This window comes from Triticum aestivum, chromosome 6A (genome assembly GCF_018294505.1).
Source record: "Triticum aestivum cultivar Chinese Spring chromosome 6A, IWGSC CS RefSeq v2.1, whole genome shotgun sequence".
NCBI classification, from domain to species: Eukaryota; Viridiplantae; Streptophyta; class Magnoliopsida; order Poales; family Poaceae; genus Triticum; species Triticum aestivum.
In genome coordinates, this window is record NC_057809.1 from 226,185,491 (window position 1) to 226,199,809 (window position 14,319).

The window sequence follows — 14,319 nt, forward strand, 5'->3', positions numbered from 1 at the left end:
AGTTTCTTCGAGTGGATTTCATGTAAGGTTTCATGTAAGACAACTACCCCTTCTAGTATGTGTCTTCCAGGCATAAAGGCAGTTTGACTTGGTTGCACCACCGAGTGTGCCACCTTTGTCAGTCTGTTGGTGGCTACTTTCGTAAAGATTTTGAAACTGACATTCAATAAACATATGGGTCTGAATTGTTCGATGCGGATAGCCTCCTCCTTTTTAGGTAGAAGAGTGATCGTGCCAAAATTCAAATGAAACAGTTGAAGATGCCCATTAAAAAGATCATGAAACATAGGCATAAGATCATCTTTCACAATATGCCAACATTTCTTATAAAATTCTGCCGGGAACCCATCTGGTCCCGGTGCCTTGTTTGGTTTCATTTGATCTATCGCCTCGAACACCTCCTTCTCAGTGAAAGGAGCAGACAGGATCTCATTCTCCTCTAACTGCAACTGAGGGATATCTGCCCGTACACTCTCATCTAGAGTCACGGTGTTATCTTTCGGAGGACCAAACAACTGCTTGTAATAGTTGGAGATATAAAGCTTCAAATTCTCGTGTCCAACAACCGTTTCCTCATCATGTTCTAGCTGAATGATTGTTTTCCTCCTATGCTTGCCATTCGCAATCATATGAAAAAATTATGTATTGTCATCCCCTTTTACCATCTTAAGAACTTTGGCACGCAATGCCCACTTCATTTCTTCTTCTCTAAGTAACGAATGTAATTCGGCCTCGGCTTCCGACTTGCAAGCTTGCTCAGTCGGGTCCAGCAAATTCGTTTCCGCCCGTATATCTAGCGTCTGAATTAACTGGAGCAGCCTCTCCTTCTCTTTTTTTCCTCCTGAATTAACTGGAGCACGCAATGCCCGACCGTTAGTTGGCCGTTACTTGGCGACGATGAGCGTATTCAGGACCTCCATGACGGTGACAAGAACATTGGGGGCACTGAATCGACCAACACAAACGAACAAAATGGAAAAGGATGGCTCACATTCTGTGGATATTGGTTCAAGGGTTGACATGTTTTCTCCGGTGGCCATCCCCATCAAGGAAAGATTCTCTCCTACTACCAGGTCGTACCTTTCTCCGGAGGTTGTTAGCCAATGGAACATGGCTGCCATCTTACCGCGGTGATGAAATGAACATGGACCCCAGCCTGTTCTTTTCCACCCAAACAGGATTGCGCTTCTTCTATTTTATGTTAATATCGCGGTGCTTGCTTTCTTTTCATGTATCCAGCCTCGCTAACGAGTTAGCACAGATGAACAAGGGCTGTCTAATTCAAAACTTCGGTTTACCAACAGATGAATGAAACTATTTTTCCTTTCACTACTACATACATATGCAGGCGTTAGCACAATAAAATTCACAACTCCATGATTTTGTTTATGCCATAACTGCTCTCTGCTTGATGAGTTTGGAGCACAGTAATGTTTCACCAGTTTCAAAATCTTAAAGAAATATGGTTTAGTTTGGCATAAATTATGTGTTAGCGACTACCATCAAATGGGGATATAAGTGCAGAACTATCTACTCAAGAATAAGGGAAGAGTTTCGTACAAAAAATGAATAGGAGAAGAAGAAGAAGAAGAAGTGAAAGATAAAGCTATCATGAAGAGAAAATATCTTTTGGAACCTGTTCTTGCCATCCTCCCCTTCCCGGAACTTCAGGAACTCCAGGAACTTCTTAGGTTGCATCGAAGGTGGAAGAAGCAACAGCATAATATGATCGAGGTAACCTAAGAAGTTCCTGGTGTGCTATTATGATCGAGGTAATCATCAACTCCAGGAACTCGAAAAGGAACCCAATGAAATGAATCGAATGGAGAATAGCACACCAGTTCGCATGCCACTCTTACCCTGATTAACTCGATCATAAGCGCTGTGCAAAGATCGACTTGCCCCTGCACAAACATCAAATTAGGATAGTTAACAGAAAGCACCCCTGGAGATATTCTATAGGTTGATAGGCTCCACCAAGAACTTCAAATATACTTGCGCACCGACAAGAGGCAGGAACATACCCCTACTGCACATTATTCTTCGTTAGAAATTCCGATGAGGCGATGCACGAACCACCAGAGGTGACATAAAAACATGCCACCTTTTGACCTGATGCGCAGTAGTACCACACTGAATTGATCAATGATCATCACAGTTAGATAAATCCCAACTGGAGCAGTCTCTTGTGAACAACCTCTTGATTGTGTGCTACAAGTCTACAAGTGTCCTGATGCTAAAACAGAGTTCAAAACTGAGCAGAGTAAGTGCTGCTTCATGGTTAGTTAACATAATTGACGGCGCAATGTTTCCATTACCACCCCCGAGTAACAAGTGAACTTACTATATGAAAATTACCGTAGAAGAATTGTTCTATAGTTCCGGGCTTAAAAAAAAGCATTTTTCTGCTACTATGTTAAGCTCTAGAGCAGAGCTGCATGACATTGTTCTAATGTTAAGTTTCAACGTAGCATCAATATTTCAACAAAAAGATTTTGGTCGGGTCTCACCAAAAAAATACTATATAGCATGCTGTGCTAGCAGTTTATAGACGTTCCTTCCAAAATTAGGGTTGATGGATACAGTAGGACTAGCCGGACAACTATTGCTCCATCGCACGAAGAGCTGCCTTTCTGCATGCCATGTGACTTGTGTTCTGTGATGTGTATTAATACCCTGAACTTTTGCGCCTTCTTCCTTTTGTGAAAATGATGTGTAGAAAGAAGAAGCCCTCATTTCTGGACATGCAACCTGATGGCTCAGTGTTTGGAGGCGATTGCTGGGGAGGCTCAGTGGATGTATCTCGGCAGGTAAGTAGCCAGGTAGGCACGTACAACTTCGTGTGGATGCCAAGGACCGAGGCCTGATGACTGAAAGTGAAACATTCATCATATAATGTGATGGCATTTCGCATCGGCTTCTGTTGTGGGACGATATTTGATGTCCATTTCCATTCGTTTATCGATTTTGGCGGTGCCATCAGAAGTGGCCAGATTGTCTGGGGCCTGTTTGGAACATAATAATTTCACAGGAGACACAAAAAGCCCTCCAAAATCCGCACGCAAATCATTCATTCCCTATAAGAGGTCTAAGGCTACCAGATCAATGATTTCGCAATTTGGATGGACAAAGGAAACTGTGGTACAGTTACCTTACAATTATTTGTTGTTGATGTTTGAAAAGACTTTTGTTATCGATATGACTTCTATTAAGAACCTAATGTGCGAGCATGTCCTAAATGGATTCGAAAGTGAAAAGTGGACACAAATCTAAAGTTTCCTAGTCTCCTAGATAGTGTAGAATCTACTGAATAATGAACAGGCTGCAGACTCCTCGTGAATAAGTGTCCTGAAGTTGTCCCACCATTTCTCGGTCTGAATCTGGAAAGAGCCCTTTTTCCTGCCAAGCCAGTACTTATCATGCCAGGTGATCATCTCAGGTCTCCCATGCCATGATAAAGTACCCCTTTTGTCTTTGAATTTTCCTTGGCCTAATTATTCCAGTTACTTGGGTGCCACAGGAAATCATAATGATATACTTCTAATTATCATGTATGTACCCCCTCGCATCGCCACAGGAACTCCCTCTCTTGATGCACCGTACGTATACATGGCAAGGCTGCGTGCCGATCCAGTCAGCGATGAGATCGGAGTGCAGGGAGTTCTAATGAAAACCGTGCCGACTTAGGTCATGGAGGACGACGACGACGTCTCCGATGTCGTTTCCTTGTTAAGACATCGTCGTTGCAGGTTGCGTCACCACACTCGGGATGTTTCGGGGGAAACCTTAGATCTGGGTCTCCCGAATCAGATGATGACGACATCTATCTTCGATACAATGCTCCCTCCTGGGGGCATCATTTTGGAGCAGGTGTTGGCTAAAGGGAACAATAGGTGGAGCAGTGTTGCATCTTCAACATTAACGACAGGCGGTCTCGGTGACATAGCGCAATTGGGTCTCGATGCTGGACGCGTGTTGATGGGCGCGCGCAAGAGGGTGGCACTGTCTGGCGCCATGGTGGTGTCGACAGCAGAAGGGTTTGGCAAGGTCAGTGCATGGGTCACTCCTGAAGATGGAACGGCGGAAGATGGCAGCGACAGAGTATAAAGCGTGCGCATGTGGTGCGTGTTGTGGGTCTGCTAGACCGGTTGGTGCTCCTGGCTAGCCGGCGGGTGGCTTGGTTTGCCCACCGAATTACTTGATCTGCGTTGGCGCGAGGTCAAGGCACATCATCAAGCTTGGGTGCCATGGGCATTAAGTGACATAGGAGTAGTCGCCCACTGGGTAAAAAAAATGCTTATGATCTCACAATGCTTCTTTTAGGGTATGATCTCACGATGTAATTGTCACTCTTATGATACTTTGGTAAACAGATTCAAATGATTTAATTGACTACAATGGTTGGTCATCTTTTGGTTTTTTATTTACCAGAAATTATAAGTTTATTTGCAGTATGTACGTAGAATCCAAGCATCAGCCTCCTTGTAAGCACAACAATGTAGATGAAAGACAGAAAAACTCTGATGAATGTTTTCTTTCCTATGTAATAATCCGATACACCATGAACGTGAGAAACAAACGTTTCTTAAAGACACTGACTAAAACAGTGGAGGTTTGATAGCAAGGCCATGAACAAAACAACAGCGAGTTGTTTTATAGCACACACCTTAACTAATTATCTTTTCAGAGAGCAGGGAAGCTTGCCAAATCTGTGTTGATTACCCCAGCATCTTCAGCTCATGAATACGTAACCAGTCGTCTCAACTTGCAGCGAAGTCACAGACCACGAGTCTAATACATTTGGCACTTTGTGACCTGGTAAATTGCGAAATAATCCATCACTGCCTTGAGTATTTAATAACATATACAGCAGGATGATCGATGGTTCAGTTCAGATTAAAATTATTTACTTACCCTCTGCATAATGGTTGATTGTCTTGTTCTATAAGCAGGGAAACTTGGGGTTCAAGTTCCAGGCTTCCAACCCATCGGTGGTTTCTTGGCATACAGGGAAACTTGTGTTCCAAGTTCTAGGCTTCCAACCAATCGGTGGTTTTCTGAATTTAGTATCTCATTGGCATGCTGCAAACTGATGTAGTGTCATATGTCAACAGATTTTAATTAAAAAAAATGTCTGGATGGAAGTTTCAGGGACACTTCCCTGAAACCTCCAAACTCAGTATTAATTTATCCATGTGGTATACCATCAGAATGGGACTTCTCAGCTATATAACATCATTGAACGCTGGAGCGCCTCCTATTTCTGTGCATCCATTTGTTCAAGACATACGAGCTTGTTAAGTTCTAGCTTTACTTGTTGTAGAATAAGTACCAGAGAAATGGAGCCGCAGGAAGGAAGGAAAGGGATACCATCTCTGCTGTCCTCGCAGGGGGAGTGCATCGCCACCAACATCACGCAGGTGCCTACTTTCTCTGTATATAGTCATTATTCCTTCACTGTACAAAGCTTGTTATCTTTAATCTGCAAGTAAATTCTATGCCTTCCAGCTCATTGGTTGGACACCACTGATAGAACTGAGAAACATCACTGAGAAAGACGGCATAGGTGCTCGGCTTATTGGGAAGATTGAGCCGTACCAGCCCCTTTCCTCTGTGAAGGATCGGAGTGCTCTCAGGTGGCTGCTCTTTTTACTCCCTTCCGAGGAAGACATTCTTCACCTCAAATGTACCATACACAACGTCACGAGTTTCGACAACAATATGAATGAATGAAACTTTTTGCAGATTGATCGAAGATGCAGAGGAGAAAGGCTTGATCACACCTGGCATCACAACGCTGCTGGGGGTCACGAGTGGTAATCTCGGCATCGGCGTGGCGTTCATTGCTGCTCAGAAAGGATACAAGTTCATCGCCCTCATGCCTGCTAAACTCTCGCTTGATAAGCAGATACTAATGCGATTCCTTGGCGTAGAAGTGGTATTAGTTGGTAAGGACCTGAGGTACCATGACCCTCATATCACGTGCCAGATGGTAACATCCTTGTCTCCTGCAGATGCTGTACAGCATGGATTCAAAGCTTTACTCGATAGGGTAGAACAGATGAAGAAGGATGTGGAAGATGTGTATGTTCTAGATCAATTCACCAACCCTGCAAATCCCGATGCCCACTTCAGATGGACTGGTAAGTGGTAACACAATCTATTTGAACTAAATTGGATGCAGTAGCAGTAGCGTTTGAGTAACTTTAGATTGTTTGACTATAAGGCCCAAAACTCAGTCGAAGACTATGAACTGACTAACTTATAAGATGTTGAAATAAATTGATGGATGATATGCAATAAATGTTGCTATGTGGTGTTGGCCTCTGCAGGATCACACTTCCATGCAACGTTCTACTCTTTATTTGTATTTTATTTTATTTTTGAGATTCCTGACTAAAAAAAGAACCTCGGCACTAATGCATCGAACTAAATATGTCCTTAGGACCTGAGATATGGAAAGATACAGCAGGCAAAGTGGACATATTTATAGCTGCTTCAGGTTCAGGCGGCACCATCACAGGCGTGGGGAGGTATCTCAAGACGAAGAACCCATTTGTAAAATTAATATGCGTTGAACCAGCTGAAAGTCCAGTGATTTCAGGCAAGAAACTACTACTACTATGATAAATATATTGAATAAATGATACTCCTGCTAGACATGCTTGGCTATGCTCATCAGTAACCTGGCTACCTTTCTTGGATTGTAACTCAGTAAGACCTTCCCTGCCTATGATCTGTAGGTGGCGAGCCAGCCTTCCACAACATCCTAGGAATAGGGCCAGGTTTTGTCCCAGAAATACTGGATAGATCCCAGATAGATGAAATTGTAACAGTAACTACTCAAGAAGCTATGGACATGGCTAGAAGGTTGGCAAGGGAAGAAGGGTTGCTTGTTGGCATATCTTCAGGCGCAAATGCAGCCGCCTGCTTAAAGGCAAGCTCTCTTTTTCAACAGTCTAGGATCTTTTCTCATTTGCAGATGCTACAGTGAATGCTATATAAATCCACTTATTATGCAGTCCTCTGATTCGGGTACTTCCTCATAGGTTGCATCAAGAGAGGAGAACAGGGGAAAGATGATTGTGACAATGTTTTCCAGTGGTGCAGAGAGGTATCTGAATTCAGAGCTCTTTGCGCAGGTGAAGGAAGAGTGCGTCAACATCAACATGACCTTCTGATGTTCAGGTCGAGGCAATGACAGCTTAGGGATGATCCAGAAGGGTAGTCTTATCATAATACCAGATACTGTTTAATAATTAAGAGATGAAAGAAAACACGCTAGTGTCATAAGTACAAACCATATGGTTGCAGGTTACAGAGGATAGCGGTATAATACTATGGTTGAGGAATCACCTCAAACACACTATGGTTGATCCATCATGAGCCCTCATTTGTACTAGCCTTACGCTTGTATGAAGGATGACATGGTGATATAGACCAACCCATTGCATTCCTCGAAGTGAGTTAAGTTCAGAGCTAGAATCTCATGGTCCATTCGGTATTAATTACTAAAACCAAACACCCATACTTGTCCATCACCATACTGTTGATATAAAAGAAACATTTTTTTTGCAGTATAAAACAAATCAAATTTACTGAGACATCCAGTTAACCTTCTGGTATTCTGCCCAACATGCAACGACGAGGGTGACCCTAACTGTCACATGACCTAGCATGGTTACATAGTTCCAACTTCCATGGCTGGGATCACTTGAAGCAGGGCCGTCCTCAGAAATTGGGGGCCCTGCGCGTCTGCAATTAGGCCCTAAGTATGGAAAAGGTAGTTGTAGCTGTGTGCATCGCAATGATGCAGAGGCCAGGGATTAAGCCTCCTTTTCGGGAAAAAGAGAAAAATTATTTATCATGCTAGTAATACAATTTTATGCAAGAATTATATCTTGCCAAAAGGCAACTCTTCGAACCCTTAATAATTACTCCCTCTGTAAACAAATATAAGATGTTTTCAGAGGGAGTACTAAACTAATTTTTACTTGAAAAGCGGCATCCTTCTGGCATTTAATTACACAGTTTCTTCCACCTAGTTGCTGCAATTGTCAACTGGGAATAGAGGAAATAATACCAGGCGAGTTCGACGGATATCCATGAAAGAATAGGGCAACATTATTGCTAATGTGATTCTCTAAGAGCAACTCCATCAGGGCCCCTAAACACAGCCCCCAAACAGTTTTGGGGGGCTAAGGCCAAAAAATCGGCTCCAGCAAGGCCCCTACTGTTTGAAAGGAGGTTAAACCAAAAATTCAGCTTCGGCAGGACCCCTACTGTTTGAAGGAAGATGCCGGATGAGTCCAGGAATAACAAAAAGCTTTCATCTCCTGTTTGAAAGGAATCTCGACTAGTCTTATGAAGAGAGGAGGAAACCTTGAGTAGTGTGGCCAGGAGACCTGCTGGTCAAGCGAGTACTCCAAAATGTGTGGATGCCCCCCCACCCCACCGTGGCCCATCTTCTTTATTGACGCGTCAATGGCGGGCTTACGCCTGCCTGAACATATATTAATAATCACCAGCCAATTAGAAAAGCAGAGTAGAGATACAAAGAGGGGGGAGGGGGCTACAAGGACAGGGTGATAATTAAGCTAAAATCTCGCAGTGATACAACATGGAGCCCGAGTCCCTCTCTAACCAGAGCCCCGTGAGTTCCTCTTCCTTCCAACCAAAATCCAGCTTCTTCCTGTTCTTTACAACAATACTGGTATTTCTGCTGCCCAAATCTTGCCTATACAGTGCACAAACCAATCTGGTGATGAACTCCAAATCCTACTGGGACCAAAAATCCATGGATTCCTCTTGCTTTCAACCAAAATGCTCCAGCTTCTTCCTGTTATTCACAATACTGCTGTCTCTGCTGCCCAGATCTTCTTGCCTACAGTTCACAAACCAATCTGGTGATGAACACCAAATCCTCCTGGGACTCGAGAGATATTGGGGGAGATCACCTGTGCTTGGCAGATGGACCTCACTTCTTCTAACCACTGTAAATGGGGAGGAGTTACATGCAAAGATGGTTTGGTCACTGCCATTTCCCTTCCACGGCAAACCTTTAGGAAACCAATCCCACCGTCCCTTTGCCTCCTCAAGAATCTTACCTACTTGGACCTCTCCTACAATAACTTCTCCACTTCATTCCCTACCATACTCTACAATTGCTCCAATCTGAAGTACCTAGACCTTTCCAACAATGCCTTTGGTGGGAAACTCGCAGCTGACATAAACAGTTTATCAGCAAAGCTCGAGCATCTCAACTTATCAAGCAATCGTATCATGGGGGAAATTCCACCATCGATTGGATGGTTTCCAAAGCTCAAGTCGCTGCTCCTCGACACCAACCAGTTTGACGGAAGTTATCCAGCAAAGGACATCAGCAATCTGGCCAACCTCGAGGTGCTGACACTAGCGGAAAATCCATTTCTGCCAGCTCCATTTCAAGTTGAGCTTGGCAAGTTGACACGCCTCACATACTTGTGGCTGTCAGGTATGAACATGACAGGTGAGATCCCTGAGAGCCTGTCAAGCCTCACAGAGCTCAGTCTGTTGAGTGTGTCAAATAATATGCTGCAAGGCACAATTCCGACATGGGTATGGCAGCATAAGAAGCTTCAGTACTTGTACATGTTTGCCAACAGTTTCACAGGCGAGATTTCCTCCAGTGTCACCGCCGTAAACTTGGTAGAGCTTGATGTGTCCTCAAACAATCTGACAGGGACAATACCAGATGACTTTGGTAGGCTCATCAACCTTACCATGTTGTTTCTCTACACGAATCAACTTCATGGGTCAATACCGCCAAGCATTGGGTTGCTGCCGAATCTCAGCGATATACGGCTATTTGAGAACATGTTATCTGGTTCCCTTCCACCAGAGCTTGGTAAGCACTCACCACTAGGTAATCTTGAGGTCTGCAACAATAACCTCTCGGGCGAGCTGCCAGCTGATCTTTGCTCCAACAGGAAGTTATATGACATCGTTGTGTTCAATAATAACTTTTATGGAAAGCTTCCACAATCGCTAGACGGCTGCTACCGGTTGAACAATTTAATGCTGTACAACAATCATTTTACTGGAGAGTTCCCCAAGAGCATCTGGTCAGTGGTGACAAATGAGCTAACGACAGTTATGATCCAAAACAACAATTTCTCTGGGACCTTTCCTACCCAGCTTCCATGGAACTTTACACGTCTTGAGATGAGCAATAATAGATTCTCTGGTCCCATTCCGACTTTAGCAGGCAAAATCGAAGTATTCAGGGCAGCAAACAACTCTCTTTGTGGCGAAATTCCCTGGAATTTGATGGGTATTTCACAGGTAACAGAACTTGACCTTTCTGGAAATCAAATTACTGGATCAATACCCATGACAATTGGAGTGCTAAAGCTCAATGCACTTAATCTAAGTGGAAATCAGATATCTGGTACTATACCTGCAGCGTTTGGATTTACGTCAGGGCTAACCATCCTTGACCTCTCCTCGAATGCGCTATCTGGCGAGATCCCAAAAGCGATCAATAAGTTGAAACTGAACTTTCTAAACCTCTCCATGAATCAACTCACGGGGGAAATTCCAACATCATTGCAAAACGAAGCATATGAGCGAAGCTTCCTCTTCAATCCAGGCCTCTGTGTCTCATCGAATAATTCCATCCCTAATTTCCCGATTTGCAGTGCAAGAGCAAATAACAACAATGATATCTCCAGGAGGCTTATAGCCCTCTTTCTTGTTCTTGCCAGTATCATGCTTGTGGGTTCGGCAGTTGGTGGTTTCTTGCTATTAAAGAGGCAAAAGAATACCCAAGATCCTCTATCATGGAAGCTGACCCAGTTCCATGCACTGCATTTCACAGAGTATGATGTTCTTTCTGGGCTCTGTGAGCAGAACTGGATTGGAAGTGGCAGGTCTGGCAAGGTGTACCGAATTAGTGTTGTGGATGGAGAAGGTGGTAGTAGAATGGTGGCTGTTAAAAAGATATGGAACGCCCAGAACCTTGACAGCAAGCTCGAGAAGGACTTCCTTGCAGAGGTCCAGATATTGGGTGAGATCCGGCACATAAACATTGTCAAGCTGCTCTGCTGCATCTCAAGCTCAGAGGCAAAGCTTCTTGTCTATGAGTACATGGAAAATGGTAGCTTAGACAGGTGGCTCCATCAGAGGGATAGAGTTGGTTCACTGGCACCTTTGGATTGGCCCACCAGATTGCAAATTGCCATCGACTCGGCAAGAGGTCTCTGCTATATGCACCATGATAGTTCACCCGCCATAGTGCACTGTGATGTTGGTAGAATCAAGTACTCTACCAGGTCTAGGGCGTAGGTGGTAAGGGAAGGATGGAGGGGGACGTGGCGAGGAACGGGCGCGCCGGCGGCAGGGCGCCGTCGCGAGCTAGGAGAAGGGTGGCGGCGGTTAGGGCTGTTGGCGGCTAGGGTTTCCGGCTCCTCAGGGAGCCGGACAATAGGAGATAATATTCTTCTTATTGCCTGATCTGAAAAGAGTCTTACAATTTATATTTATAACCTAGATAACTTGCACACGAATTAACCTAAGATAACCTGTGGGCTAAGATTGCCCGATGGGCCTTCCATATGACAGGCCGGACATAACACTTCTCCCCGTCTGCACAAACAGCTCGTCCTCGAGTTGTAAGGTGGGGAAGCGCTTGCTTGAACTCCTCGAGGTAATCAACCAGCGTCAAACACCTTCTCAACATCTGGGGCGGCCAGGTCGGCGGCGACGGCGTCCTCCGGAATGTAGTCTGCCACCTCCAGGTAGAAGAGTCGCGGGCAGGCGTGGCCGGGCTTGTAGGGTTCGTTGCAGTTGAAGCACAACCCTTGGCGGCGACGCTCGATATCTCAGCTGGGATGAGCCGGCGGAACGGGCGCCCCGCGGTCGCGGCGAGGGGTGCCGCAGAAGCCTGCACAGGCCGACCCTGCGCGGAATCCGGTCCGGGTAGCGACCCGGCAGTCTGGGACGGTGATTCCGGCTGGATGGCCACCGCGCGGCGCTCGAACGCGCGGGCGTAATACATGGCCGACTGGAGATCCTGGGTGGTCCGGCAGACCGCCCACAAATAACTCGGCGCGCTGGGTTGCGGAGACGCCCGGCGCGTGGCACGCCAGGGCCTGGAAGCGGTCGGCGTAGTCCTGCACCGTGGATGTGAAAGATAAGCGGCCGAGGGCCGCCAATCGGCTCCCGCGGATAGGAGGCCCGAACCGGAGGAGACAGAGCTCCCGGAAGCGCTCCCATGGTGGCATGCCGCCCTCGTCCTGCTCGAGGGCGTAGTACTAGGTCTGCGCCGCGCCTCGGAGATGATAGGACGCGAGCCAGGTACGATCCGAAGCGAGCGTCCGCTGCCCTCGAAAGAACTGCTCGCACTGGTTGAGCCAGTTGAGGGGGTCCTCCGTGCCCTCGTAAGTGGCGAAGTCCAGTTTGGCGAATCAAGGGGGTGTTGGCCCACCGTGCCCGGGGGCGGCCGCAGTCGCCGCCAGCGCGTATGCTGGGTCGGGAAGCGCTGGGGCGTAGTTCGCCGAGCTGGAGGGGTGATCAAACCGCAGAGAGGGCGTCGGGTGTTCCGGCGCCGTGGAGTAGACCGGGCCCGGAGACGAGCCGGTCGCCCAAGCGGGGATCGGCGATGGTGACGGTGGAAACTGCACCTGGTGCAGGGGCCGACCCGTAGCCCTAGGCGCGGGTGGTGGTAATGTCGATGGCGGCGGCGCCTGGTGGATCTGCTGCACCGGCGCCTGCGGCGTGGGGGCCGGCGGTGACGCCGGAAGAAGCTGCTGGGTCTGGCCCCCCAGCGGTGCGGTGGAGGCTGGCCATGCTGGCCACGGCTGTCCCGCAGCCGAGTAGTGCGGCAGCAGCGGCGGCGGCTGGGACGCCCCTCCGTAGGGCGCCTGGAAGGCCGGGGTGGGCCACTGTAGCGGCGGCGGCCCGTAGGCGGTGGTGCTCGGTGGCGGGGGCTGGTTCCCGGCGAGGTAGAGGGTAATACCCCTGACCGCCTGGACAAGCTCCCGCAGGGTGCCCGACATCTCCTCGGGCGAGAGGAGCGGAGGCGGGTCCGCCGTGATGGTGATGGGCGCGGTGGTGATGGTGGTGCCGGATGCGATCTCCGCCATCGCGGTGGCAGTGGCCGGCGGCAGCGAGAGCGGGGTGGAGGTGGATGGTAGCGGCGGTGATGGAGATTGTGACATGATCGGCCTGGTGTCTCTGGATACCAAATTGGTAGAATCAAGTACTCTACCAGGTCTAGGGCGTAGGTGGTAAGGGAAGGATGGAGGGGGACGTGGCGAGGAACGGGCGCGCCGGCGGCAGGGCGCCGTCGCGAGCTAGGAGAAGGGTGGCGGCGGTAGGGCTGTTGGCGGCTAGGGTTTCCGGCTCCTCAGGGAGCCGGGCAATAGGAGATAATATTCTTCTTATTGCCTGATCTGAAAAGAGTCTTACAATTTATATTTATAACCTAGATAACTTGCACACGGATTAACCTAAGATAACTTGTGGGCTAAGATTGCCCGAAGGGCCTTCCATATGACAGGCCGGACATAACAGATGTCAAGTCTGCCAATATCCTTCTGGACCCCGAGTTCAGAGCAAAGATAGCTGACTTCGGGCTTGCTCGGATTCTTCTCAAAACCGGAGATCCTGAGTCAATTTCTGGCATAGGTGGTACCTTTGGCTACATGGCACCAGGTAAGAAATAGAAATGCAGACTCAAACTAGTATATATTTAGGATGTACCATGTGCTAATCGCAGACTAGCTTTTTTGCAGAGTACGGATACCGGCTTAAGGTGAATGAGAAGGTCGATGTCTACAGCTTCGGAGTGGTTCTGTTGGAGCTCACAACGGGGAGGGTGGCAAATGATGGAGGCTTGGAGTACTGCTTGGCAGAATGGGCATGGAGACAGTATCAAGAGTATGGCCTGTCAATTGATCTTCTTGATGAAGACATTCGAGATCCAGCCAACATTGAAGATGCATTCGCAGTGTTTACGCTAGGTGTGATCTGTACAGGTGGGCAGCCTTCAGTGCGGCCATCAATGAAGGATGTGCTGTACGCTCTTCTCCGGTTTGAACATAAATCCAGGGAAAGAAGCCCGCAGCATGTTGTCTCTGAAGAAATGTCACTTCTAGAATCCTAGACTAACTGAAGACGTAGAGGAATAACGATATTCCAGTTGATGGAGTATAATATATAGAATTTCCGGGTGCAAATGATGTACTAGGTGATTTTCTGTTACCTTATCCATTTTGTGTCGACATAAAGCTTGTGAAGTGTATAAGTATTTTTTTGACCGGAATGGCAGGTGCTCTG

General features: G+C 47.2%; 1 protein-coding gene, 1 long non-coding RNA gene and 1 pseudogene across 4 annotated transcripts in view; 2 read left to right on the top strand and 1 right to left on the bottom strand.

The window, feature by feature from the left end:
- Positions 1 to 4,512: 4,512 nt before the first annotated feature.
- LOC123127341 (uncharacterized) overlaps positions 4,513 to 14,319 on the bottom strand; it is a 13,447-nt gene continuing 3,640 nt past the window's right edge. Inside the window, exons 2-5 of one of the 2 annotated variants that reach the window (XR_006462321.1) lie at positions 5,371 to 6,017; positions 5,205 to 5,263; positions 4,915 to 5,089; positions 4,513 to 4,815 (exon numbers count right to left, since the gene is read on the bottom strand). This is a non-coding gene — a long non-coding RNA (uncharacterized lncRNA). Of the gene's footprint in view, positions 4,816 to 4,914; positions 5,090 to 5,204; positions 5,264 to 5,370; positions 6,111 to 14,319 lie in introns of both variants that reach the window. The other variant, XR_006462322.1, reaches the window with a different exon arrangement.
- On the top strand, positions 5,279 to 7,456 carry LOC123127339 (cysteine synthase). Of its 2 annotated transcripts, XM_044546992.1 has the most exons (7): positions 5,279 to 5,420; positions 5,509 to 5,636; positions 5,746 to 5,948; positions 6,015 to 6,143; positions 6,446 to 6,604; positions 6,744 to 6,937; positions 7,050 to 7,456. In XM_044546992.1, the coding sequence occupies exons 1-7, from the start codon at positions 5,340 to 5,342 to the stop codon at positions 7,179 to 7,181; spliced, it is 1,026 nt and encodes a 341-aa protein (XP_044402927.1). In that variant the 5' UTR covers positions 5,279 to 5,339; the 3' UTR covers positions 7,182 to 7,456. The 2 variants fall into 2 exon arrangements, with proteins under 2 accessions (XP_044402927.1, XP_044402926.1); XM_044546991.1 differs by having other exon boundaries at positions 5,746 to 6,143.
- Positions 7,723 to 14,319, top strand: part of LOC123127340 (receptor-like protein kinase 5) — a 9,259-nt pseudogene continuing 2,662 nt past the window's right edge.

Bases quoted from the DNA above. Each gene is read 5' to 3' on its own strand.
- LOC123127339 (XM_044546991.1), top strand. From the start codon at position 5,340: ATGGAGCCGCAGGAAGGAAGGAAAGGGATACCATCTCTGCTGTCCTCG. The intron at 5,637-5,745 runs GTGGCTGCTCTT...AACTTTTTGCAG, and splicing joins AAGGATCGGAGTGCTCTCAG to ATTGATCGAAGATGCAGAGG. The intron at 6,938-7,049 runs GCAAGCTCTCTT...ACTTCCTCATAG, and splicing joins ATGCAGCCGCCTGCTTAAAG to GTTGCATCAAGAGAGGAGAA.